Here is an 11647-nt window from a genome sequence, read left to right on the forward strand (position 1 = left end):
AATTCTAACATGTAAAATTTTAACAGGTGACAAGAAAGGTAATGTAGTACATATTCCGCGAATAACATTAGACATAAAAGGAGATCTTGATATGCCATTCGTATTAAAACATTTACAGTTTCCCGTGAGAATAGCTTTTGCTATGACAATTAACAATCACAGGGACAAACATTCGAAAAAGTCGGTTTATTTATTAGAGAGAAACGATATTCACTCATGGGCAGTTATACGTTGTGTTTCCACGATGCAAGTCTAAACATGGAGTCAAAATTCAATGCAATCTTGAAGAAAAGTTAATTTCAAATATTGTTTTTACTCAGGTTTTCAAGTAAAACTGAAAATAATGAATTTTCCCATGAAAATAACAATCTCTTTCAATTGTATATCTGGTTAAACAAACTCGGGGGTTGGCGAGCGAAGCAAGCAGGGGGCAGAGCCCCCTAGTATTGTTATATGATTGAACTCAAACAGTTTCTTTGACAACCTAGATATCTGGCAGCTGAAGAATACAAGTTGCCAAAAATCCAACCAGTCTATCATAAATCTTTTCATATGCTAACCCACGTATAGAATACATTCACACATAGCCAGAGCCTATCCTGAAAGCACTGGTGAAAACCAACTGTGGACTGGTATATCAGTCCATTTAAACACACACTTATGCACACACTAACAATTAGTCATACTGGACCAGTTTAGAGTTATCAGTTAACCCTAACACACTAATGTTTGGAACGTAAGAAGAAAAATGGATTACCTGAAAGGAAAACCACAAAGAGAATATGCAGATTCCGCAGAGAGCGCCATGGCTAATATTTAAAGTCAACAGTTTTTCTGTGAAGTAATAAGTTAATATTTCTTATCACCACTCTATATTTTTTGCTGCAATTTGTTATAATGCCAGATATATACCTTTTTTGTCTTATAGGTTATAACACACATTCTCAGTTACCTTCAAATGTCTGATAGAAAGGAGGCATCACTAGTCTGCAAGAAATGGTACTTTGCTTCTCAGGACTACCAGTTTCAGGTAATAACTTAATAATTTGTTATTCTTGTAGTTACCTCAATCTTGCTACAAGATGCAATAATTTTTTATGTAAAAGTTTTATTTACCAGTCCAGGATGCTTGTACACCTTCACACTATATTGTACATTTAATGCGTGCATTATTATTATTTTTTTATTGTACATTTGTAGATGTCATTAATGCTTAAAGTATTATGGGAATCATTATTGACTCCAAGGTTTAATTTGAAGCTAGTGTGCCTTCTATTTTGAGTCTATGTCTATACCTGGAAAAAGTTATCCTGACAAATGCAGTACTTACAATGGGCTTGAGTTGCAATTGTAAATCATCTCACTCTGAGGCTATGTCCATACTACCACATTTTTCATTGAAAAACACAGAAATTAATCTCCATTTCCACCTTTCACTTCATTATGCTTGTGTTTTTAACCCACAAAAATTGAGACTTTTTAAAACGCTTTCCAGAACCGTATACTTCTGAAGATGCCCTCTCATGTACCAGTGTGAGTGAGTGAAAATGTAGACTAGACAGTGTGATGCTGAGGTGTAACCCGTTGCACGGCTGTACTCTGGTCCCAATCTTGGTGTTTTGTCGTGTAGTGGGTGCGGCAACGCAGTGCATGCTCCCAACCTCTTCCCAACCAGGAAAAGATTTTCAGTTCTTCCTGCCCTTATTTTTGGTAGTCAATCAAGAAATTTGTTGTAGGATTGTGGGAAAATAATTTTCTCCCCAAGATATACTATTACCACAAGTATCTGAGAGGAGAGCACTCCTTGTAAACTAGTTCCAGTCTCTCACCTCATTTTATTCTCAGTATGCTTTACTGCTGTGTTGATGGTAACAGCCTGAATTATGTAGAACATACTGTACTTTAAATAACAGATGAGGTGGTATGCTTTGGATCTTGGGCAGTTCCATTTTGTCTCTACACTTGGCTCTTACCATCACTCTGATACAGGTTCATCTTTGTCTTGTCTGTCACAAGAGCTTTTTTTCCAGAATTTTGCTTGCTCTTTACTTAAGTACTTTTTTTGCAAACTGTAATCTGGCCATCCTAACCCAGCCACAGGGGATGCACAAACCAGTGTGTTTCTTCATGCCAGTCCCAAGCCCAGATAAATGAGGAGGGTTAGGTCAGGAAGGGCATCCAGTGTAAAATTTTGCCAAATCAATATGCGGACAACAATACCGCTGTGGCAACCCCTAACGGGAGCAGCCGAAAGAAGAAGAAGAAGAATCTGGCCATCCTGTTTTTGTGGCTAACTAGTAGTTTGCATCTTGCAGTGTGTTCTCTGTATTTCTGTAAATGAAATATTCTGTGGATATTAGTCTGTGACACATCTGTCTCCTGAAGACTGTTCCTGATCTGTCAGACAAGCGTTTGGGGCTTTTTCTTTATCATAGTGAGGATTCTTCTGTCATCAGCAATAGGGGTGTTCCTTGGCCTACCAGTCTCTTTGCAAACACTCAGCTCACCAGTGCATTATTTCATCTTAATGATATTCCAGACAGTTGTAATCCTATGGTTTTACTGATGTCACGAATGGTTTCATTCTTTGACTTTCATTGGCACAGCTCTTGTTCTCATGTTGACCAATGGCAACTATAGACTCCAAAGGGTAGCAGCAAGCCTAGGTATCTTATGCCTGCATTGATGAAAGACATCTGAGTAATCAGAAACACTTCAGATTCCAATTGTCCCGGGGGGGTCCCTGTATAAAACGTGTTGTCATTTCTACATTGTGTGAACGAAATGTATGTAAACACCATTGAATTAAACTCTGCAATGTGCACTTTAATAACGTGATTTGTTTGATTTGTGGAACAGAGGGGCAAATCAAGGAAAAATATGTCTTTGTCCCACTGTATGTGCCCAGCTCAACCTTCATCTTATGTGAACATACTGAATCAAATTAATTAAGCACACATGAATGCTTGTGTATTTCATGTTTCGATTTCTATTGATTTTACAGCTACTGTTTTTCTTTTCTTCACTGGTGAGAACATCATTGATGTAGTTGTCAAGAATAATGGAATAAGGGACCATAATTGTAAAGAATAGGAGGAGGAACATGGTGATGCTTTTTAACAAAAATCAATGCAGAGAATGCACTAGAACCTTTCATTTTGTTTGCCAAGTTTTCTATTCATAAGAGTTTTCCTTTATTATTCTTGTTTTGCAGAAAAAAGTTACTTACAAGTTTCCTGCCTCTTCTACCCTTTTGGATGTAATCAGTGGCCTGGGAAGACGTCCCTGTTATGGGATTGATATTAGTCACCTTGATGGCTCCTCTCTTTCCAAAGCTGTTCTTAAGCAAGTGGCAGTTTGTCTTGGATCTCAACTTGAAAGCTTGTCTCTGAGGGACAGCACAATCACTGAGTTCTCCTTCTTAGCAGTGCTTCCTCATTTTTCTGTCCTTCGCAGCTTGGACCTCAGTGGCTCAGACAGCCTTTTTATGTCAGGCACATTGTTGTCAAAGCTGGAAAACAAGCACGCTGTCATGTCTGTTTTGGTTAACCTACAGGAGCTGAACTTATCAAATTTGCGATACCTTTCTGATCTAACTTTTAACCGGATCACAGAATGCACCCCCAAGCTAAGGAAACTTTGTCTAGCTGGCTGCCACATTACTTTTGAGTTCAACCCTTATCGTGGATCTGAGTCTAGCTGTAACTCTACCGCTATACTGTCTTTGAAGAACATCCAAATATTTCTTGTGAAACAAGCTTCCACCATTAAAGAGCTCAATCTAGGCTGGACTGGTATCACACCTGAAGCTCTAAAATCTCTGGTGCAGGTGGAGGGCTTATGTCTAGATGAGATCATCCTTCAAGGCTGTAAGGATCTTACAGATCAGGCAATTGTTAATCTTTGTAAACTCCAGCCTCAACTTAAAAGTTTGGATCTCAGCGTCTGTACAGAACTGTCTAGTAAAAGTGTTCTAAACATATCTGCCACACTAAAGTATCTTCAATCTCTAAAGCTTCAAAAGAATTGGAGAATTACAGACAATGGACTTGCTGATCTTGTCCAGAGAAAGAGTTTTCACACTTTAGATGTATCAGAATGTAACCATATCACTGGTAGTGAGTTGGTGAAAGGCCTGTCATCTCCAGAATGTGGTGCTAAACTCATTTCCCTTAATTTCAGTTGCTGTGCTATGATCAAGGTAGGTTTTCTGAATGAAGGCACATTTTTACAGAAGTAAATAAAATGCTTAGAATTGTTAACAGAATTCTATACAGGACTACTTGGATGATAATATAGGATTGTAATTAAGCACATTTTTGGATTCATGTCTTAAAATGCACGTATGATATGATTAATTTATCCACATACTTTCAGAGGATGCTGTACACCAAAATAAATAAAAGGGATAGAAAACCAAGCAGTAAATCATATCTAATGCTCTGTACAACATAATGGAAGTTATCTCTGCAAAGTTTGTCGTTAATATTAAAGATGCAGACATTTTATTTATGACAGGTTTGTGTAATAAATACAGCAGTTATTAAAGTAAAAATAGATAGCGGAAACAAAATACTGCTTCAGAATTGTTTGGCCTGTTAAATGAATCTGATTTCTGCCTATGTTCCTTTTTTTTGCTGTGTCTGAAAGGATATCACACTGTTCTCATTGGTCCAGCTGGTTGGCCCAACACTAAGGGTTCTAGACCTTACTTCTTGTTTATACTTGACGGATCTGAGTGTTCGTGCCATCGCCAGTTACTTGCCAGGCTTAGCTGTTCTGCGCATGGGATGGTGTAAAGAACTAACTGATTGGGGTCTTTTAGGAATGGTGGAGCCCACTGAGGAATGTGACCCAGACAAAGAAAAGGTGAGTAAATATTATTCTATTTGTTTATATAATTAGGTCAGTTTTATGAAAACCCATTTTGTATTCCCAGTTGTAAAAATGTTTCTTCCAAGAGTACTTTTCAATGGAAACACCAATTCTTTGTATTTTAAATCTCTCTATTATAAAAAAAAATCTTGGAAGGCTTGGAAGGAGACGATATGTGATTTTCTCGGAGACACTTTAACGTCCCGCAAGACAAGGCAGTGAGACAAATGGACAGCTGCTGTACAGGCTTTTAAATGATCGACACGCAGCGTGACAAGCAGAACGTGCAGCTCGGCAGCAACAGCATCAAGCCAGCAGCTGATCTGATCTGATTGCATCTCCTTAGCGTGTGTTCAGCCACCCACTTCACAACGCGAGCAACAGAGACGCAAAGTGGCTTTGTAACCTAGTCTTGTAACACTTGTTTCAGAACAGATCCCTAACTGATGTTGACTTGGTCATTGTGGCTTCGTTTGTAAGTTTCTTTGGTAAATGAATAAATGTAAATGTATGTTTATGAGACTACAGTCATACATTTATTTAAAAATGATCAATATGGGGCCAATGACACAGTGTTTAGAATTGTTGACTCACAACTATAATTATTACACCACATATTAAAGCTGGGTGTCTTAGACCAATGGGTAAAGCTTAATTGCCCAAGCAAAGATTAAGAGTATCCTGCAGTGGATTATATCCCATACTAGATTAGTCCATGTTTTACACCTAATGCTGCTGGGATAATCCCTGGCTCCTAAGGACTCTGTGATGGTATTAACAGGATGAACAAATATATGTATGCATTTACAAAAGTAGCAACTTCTAAAGACTCTTGAATTTTTTTGAGTTTAAACTTAATATCTTTCAGAAACTTTGGTTGTAGTTACCCAAAATCATACTACAGTATATGCTATTGCAAACTACCATTAATAAATGTTGCCTTCTAATTATTAACTCATCCTACTCTTGTTTTCTAGAACGACGGAAGTCCAAAATTTAGCCGTAATTTTGGTAACATGGGTTTCTTCACTCCTCCTAAACTCATATTTGATGAAAAGCCTCGTTTGGTAACTGAAAATGACCTGGAGATGTTTAAAGAGCAGGAAGGCGCCTCCCTACTTGCCCTACGAGGCCTTCAAGAGCTTGATCTAACTGCTTGTGCCAAATTGACAAACACTAGCATCACAAAGGTAAGGTGAACCATGAGCAAACCAAATAATTATTTATTTATTTTTTAGTTTACAAAAGCTATTGACTGCAAGACAGCAGCTGAGGTGTTCCCAGTATACATCTACCATGTTTCTGAATGATGCATTCTTTTTTTCAGCAGCAGTTTTCAACTAATTCATTTTTTCAGTTATATCAGCTGGTCAGGTTTTGGGCATGTGTCAGAATAAATCCTCTGGACTGGCTTTATCCAAATACTGATGGAAGCAGAACGATTTCAGAAAGCTTTATGTGTAACAAAAGTGTTTCCAGGCAGTGCTGACATCCACCCAAGATAGGACATTTTTTAAGTGAATGAATGGGGCAGGCAGAGAAAGGAATTCTCTTAATACTGGGAGTAATACTGCTAGGAGCAACTTAAATACATTTCATCAATACAGAAGCTTCTTGAAATGTTGGGAAATGAGTGAGAACTGTAGGACAGTAGTACAGTGGGTCCAGAACTGGACAAGAGTTGACTTTGTGGACTGATTGTTTTGAATAGTACAGAAGTAAAGGAGTCACTCCAAAGTGAGAAGCACTTAGTTTAGCCCACATGGGCAAGTGGGTTTTTATCTTCTTCCTTTGTCTCTCATATGTATATAGACAATAGTGAGTTAAATGCTAAGAATGTAAATGACGTAGAGATGTCTGAAGAAAAAAAAAAAGTTTCTTTCTATTGAACATCAGTGGATATTGCCAATAAAATGCAATCCTTCATAAATTATAATGGAAAATTGAACATTAATTTAACATATTTACCATTTAAGAAAGAGAATTACCATAAGAGATTCAGTGCAAGTGATACAGATGCAAATCAGAGAGGAGTGAGTACACTGTGGTGTAGCGGGTCCACAGCTCAAGTGAAAAAGGCCACTTCTTAAATAAATAGTCGGCGCACTTGCGGGGGAGTGGTAGTGAGGCTGGAGCAGGTTCCTGGGTGAATTTGTGATAGAGGCGGTCCTCGCTTAAGTGCACAGGTGAGGAGTTGTCCGCATCCGTAATTGATGCCGGGAGCTGCTAATTGCCACACCTGATCCACGTCCCCGTGATAAATAATAGAAGTGCGAGGCTGCTAGGAGGGGAGAGAGAAAGAAAAGACGGACGGAGGTTAAGACGGAGAGAAGGCAGGGAACATGGAGTAGAACCTGCATCGTCACATTTGGTGACAGCGGTGGGATGAGCTGGCAGTGGAGACCGAAGAGCAGGAGACAGAGTGGCAAGCAGGACTGGTGCCAAACTTTTTTTTAAAAAAGAACCTACGAATCCAAGCCGGAGGAGGACATTTTAAAGGACAGAGCTTTTTAATGGACATTTATTTATTGATTGTTTTTATTGTCTTTTTAAAGTTCTTATTCTTTTAATGTCCTGTTTTTACAAGGGGGGCTTGGGTTGGTTTTAGTGTGAGACTGTTTTTAGTGCTTTAATTATTTATTCCTTTTAGTGCAGTGGTAGTGTGGCCGAGCTGTGGACCTGGGCTGCCAGTTGCACAGGGTTGGCAGTGGCATGGAGCCTTCCTGTGCAACTGGGGCTTAAGGGGGGAGGAATGTGGTGTAGCGGGTTCACAGTTCAAGTCAAAAAGGCCACTTTTTAAATAAATAGTCGCCACACTCGCGGCTTAGAGAGGGGTCGTGGTATTGTGGCCGGAGCAAGTTCCTGTGATGCGGGCGGTCCTTGCTTAAGTTTACAGGTGAGGAGTTGTCCGCATCCGTAATTGATGCTGGGAGCTGCTAATTGCCACACTTAATCCACGTCCCCGTGATAAATAATAGAAGCGCGAGGCGGCTGGGAGGGAGAGAGAAAGAAAAGATGGATGGAGGTTAAGACAGAGAGAAGGCAGGGAGCATGGAGTAGAACCTGCATCGTCACTTACACCTGCAGAGTTAGGGCATCATGAGCTGTTTTCCTAAGTTACAGTGTTATATCCCATTTGTCCTTACTAATGACCAGATAAAACAAGGACATTTCTAATGACACAGTAACTAATCCACCAATTCTTCAACCTGCGTAATCCAGTTCAGGGTCAAAACCAGGTGCATGGCAGGAGTCATCTGTGAGTAAGGCACCAGCCCCTTTAGTACACACCCACACACTTTTGAGTCAGTATGGAGTTACTAATTAACCTAATTTAGGATTAAAAAAAACACACACACACACCCAGACCAGATGTGAAAGTGCAAACTCCATAAAGAGAGTGCCTCAGCTAGGATTAAAACCCATGACTCTGGAGTTATGAAGCAGCCACTATACCACCCAACAATTAGTAAAACTCGAGCAATTCTAAATTAACAAAACCTATGCTCAGAATTTAAAAGTGATCTTGACACTAATCAAGCTTTCAATTGTAGTACCAAATATTTGATCAAAATAACTGGGTAATGTATTTTATGTTTTATATGTTCAGTGTCAATGTTTTGTAGCACAAATACAACCATACCTTTTTTTTTTTTTTTTTTGCTTACCATACCCCATCGAGGTATGATGAGTTCTACATTTTGGTATGTATCTTGTGGTAGGATGAAGTTTGGTTTGTTGGCATTATAAGAGTAGATTCCTGCCAAGTGTCCACCAGCTACCCATAAGTTGTGGGTGGCAGAATATCAAAAAATTGTAAAGGTTCCTTTGCTTGGGTCTCTTGTTCTGGAGTTGCCACATGGGTCAGAGTTTTTAATAGTATAGTAAACAAGCAATTTATGGAATGTTATGATGTGGGAAAGAACTAGTGATAAGTGAAATGGTTCGAATTGTAATTTGAGGCCAAACTGTGTTTTGTCTTTGCAAAAAACATTTGCAAAACAAATTGCATTTCACTTCCAGCAAAATTTGTGCCATTGACCCAAGAAGAAAGATTTTTAGTCTTGTCTGGAAACATTTACATGCCTTAATTGTGCGTGCATCTGCCTTTCATTTAGAAATAAAGATTTCTAGTGAAGGAAAAAAAAATCACTGGCCTCATTTCCCTTCATGTGTAGAGCATGGTACATACATGGTATTACAATCACCACTTCAACAATTGTGATAGCAGTCTTCGTGTTTGCAATCCTAAAGTTGCATCAAAGACAGCAAAGAAACTTGAAGCTCCACAGCCCTTCGAGAATGCATATAATTAATCTTTTGCAGGAATCAAAAAGCAGGAAATTGCAGTTGCTAGGTAACAGGGGAGGGGACCCAGTAATATGCATTGTGTTGTGTTTTATTTTGTGTATAAGGGGAAAATATGCAGAATGACACATTTTTAAAAACACACACTGTACTCTTCCATGTTATTTCAAATGAGAGGCATAAAGAGAATTGATTTCACTGGTGTGTGACACATTTACATGCAATACTCATGTACTGTATAACCCTAAATCATGTAAGTCGGGACATGAACTAAGATTTGCACAGGATGACATGAAATGTATTGTAACATTTTTTTATTAAGTTCTGTGCTACAGCAGTTTAACATTTGAAGGGTAAAAAGATTCACTGATACGCATGAAAGAGCTGTCACAGCTGACAGTACAGTGGATCGTTCAGCCAGCTTTCACTTTGGGTTCATAAGTGACTTGGTACAAGTTAATAGAGGAAGTGGAGAGGAAACTGCCTTTTTCCCTTGTGAGGAATGCAATGTTGATGGGGGTGGGTGTAAAACTAACATCAAATGACACAATAGTGGTGTTTATTCATTTCAAGCCAAATGTGGAAGCATTGAGCAACATTTATATCATATACACAGGACAATTTCTTTCTTACATTATTCACAGCTGTTAAGTAGTATTTGAGTACATGGAAAACTTGCTTATTCTGGCAACAACTTTATGAAAACAAGGTAAGGGATAGCCTAAGTATGAAAGTGGCACATAATCAAATGCTATTGTGTATATATATTGGCTTTTTTTAATGTGGTATGCCCAGTTAAGATGACAAGCATTTTAGGAATTTTGGAATCTATTCTCCCCAGAGGAAATATGCATAAAGATATGGTGAATGATACCTACTCTGATCATTTAATCTATAGTGTAAAGAAGAAATGAGACAGTTGTGATATAATAGGCATACATTAAACAAAGTCTTTTAACTTCTTACCAATAAGCCAACACTATTAATCCATTTTTTTTTTTTGGAAAACTAAATGTTTACCTGTCAGTTGCCTTAAGACAATCAGTACTCTACACTGGGCTTTTTTCAAAGTGTTTACATTAACCAAATTGCAGAAATTACCATATTACACAATGATCTGAAAAGAGGGCTGTGCTCATGAATCCATCAATTTCATGTAGTCTCTTATTCCAGACAGACTCATGGAAAGCTGGCGTTACAAATATAAGCCAGAAAGCCATTATGGATGAGGCAATGGTCCATATCTTAAATTCAGAGAGTGGAAATTTTGAAAATTAAAGTCTGAATGAGTCACTTGGCTGCTTTGATCTGCATGTGCAGTGTATCAAGATTTTGAACAAACCAAAACTTTGAGATATGAAGGTAATATGTAAATTGTGCCTTTCTTTTCATTTTCCACAAAGGAAGTTTGCCTTTTTAATGATGACTATGTACACAGTATGTACCCATTGCCCTCGGATTGAAGCACTGTGTATTGTAAACAATTCCAATATTCTCAGAAACAGACAATGTATAGTGTCAAAACATTAATTTGGTTTACAGCCAGATGAAACCATGTTAAAAATGAAAGAGTTTAACTGAAGGAAAATCCTCTTCGGCTGAGACTACTTTTTTCCTGTATGGTATCATCTGACATTGATTGCATTCAAGTCTTTAACCTTTGCTCTTAAACATTACAAATAACCAAAAGTACCAACATAGCAATAAAAGAAATTACCGTCCACATTTCCTTATTTTAGTAAAAACAAATGACATTGTTGTACTTTTTGATTTTTAATCACTAATTTATTTTTTCAGTAATTTTTTGAAGCAGATAAACTTGTTTGCTTAACTGCAGTAGACAGTACAGTACTAATGTTCACTTTATGCATGCAAACACCTGTCACCAATGTGGCAGACAGCCTGTCAAAAACAGTTTTATTAATTACAAATTTATTATTTGAATAAATTAAGTATGATATGTTGAAGCCACTTATTGAACGGCTGGATGATGGTGAGCTGGAACCAGAGCCTCCACAGGCAGCATCAGGCACAAGGAGGAAGTCATGCCTTGAAGAACTAACTATTAGGTGTGTCATTTTAGCAGTAAATCATCATTTTTAAACTAGATCTCTGTCTTGTTTTGTAAAGTGTTTATAAAGGTGATTACCACAGTGCCAAGTGAAACCCTTATTGAATGTCATCCTTTGTGCTAGTGTTAGTCTTGCACTGTCATAATTTGGGAATAATGTCTCATGTTAAGTTTCCTTTTACCCCTTTGACATCTGGAAAACAGTAAATTCAGTCTCTAAGAAGCAGAACTATCAGAAACTGATTTAAGACCGTGATTTCAAAAGGTATTTTAATAGAACATGACATCCCTATCCTGTGGTGGGTTGGCACCCTGCCCGGGATTGGTTCCTGCCTTGTGCCCTGTGTTGGCTGGGATTGGCTCCAGCAGACCCCCGTGACCCTGTGTTTGGAT

The 11647-nt window shown here is 38.3% G+C and overlaps 2 protein-coding genes across 3 annotated transcripts in view; one reads left to right on the forward strand and one right to left on the reverse strand.

Moving 5' to 3' along the window:
• Positions 1–11647, reverse strand: part of LOC114657804 (cyclic nucleotide-gated cation channel beta-1-like) — a 123980-nt gene that overhangs the window by 97778 nt on the left and 14555 nt on the right. The window lies entirely within an intron of this gene.
• The window catches only part of fbxl9 (F-box and leucine rich repeat protein), a 28358-nt gene that overhangs the window by 6059 nt on the left and 10652 nt on the right, over positions 1–11647 (forward strand). For both annotated transcript variants that reach the window (XM_028809712.2, XM_051932383.1), the window contains exons 2-5: positions 929–1030; positions 3215–4201; positions 4651–4869; positions 5853–6065. In XM_028809712.2, the coding sequence (XP_028665545.1) occupies positions 929–1030; positions 3215–4201; positions 4651–4869; positions 5853–6065 (1521 nt within the window). The remainder of the gene's footprint in view (positions 1–928; positions 1031–3214; positions 4202–4650; positions 4870–5852; positions 6066–11647) is intronic.

Source organism: Erpetoichthys calabaricus, chromosome 9 (assembly GCF_900747795.2).
Source record: "Erpetoichthys calabaricus chromosome 9, fErpCal1.3, whole genome shotgun sequence".
Classification (NCBI taxonomy): domain Eukaryota; kingdom Metazoa; phylum Chordata; class Cladistia; order Polypteriformes; family Polypteridae; genus Erpetoichthys; species Erpetoichthys calabaricus.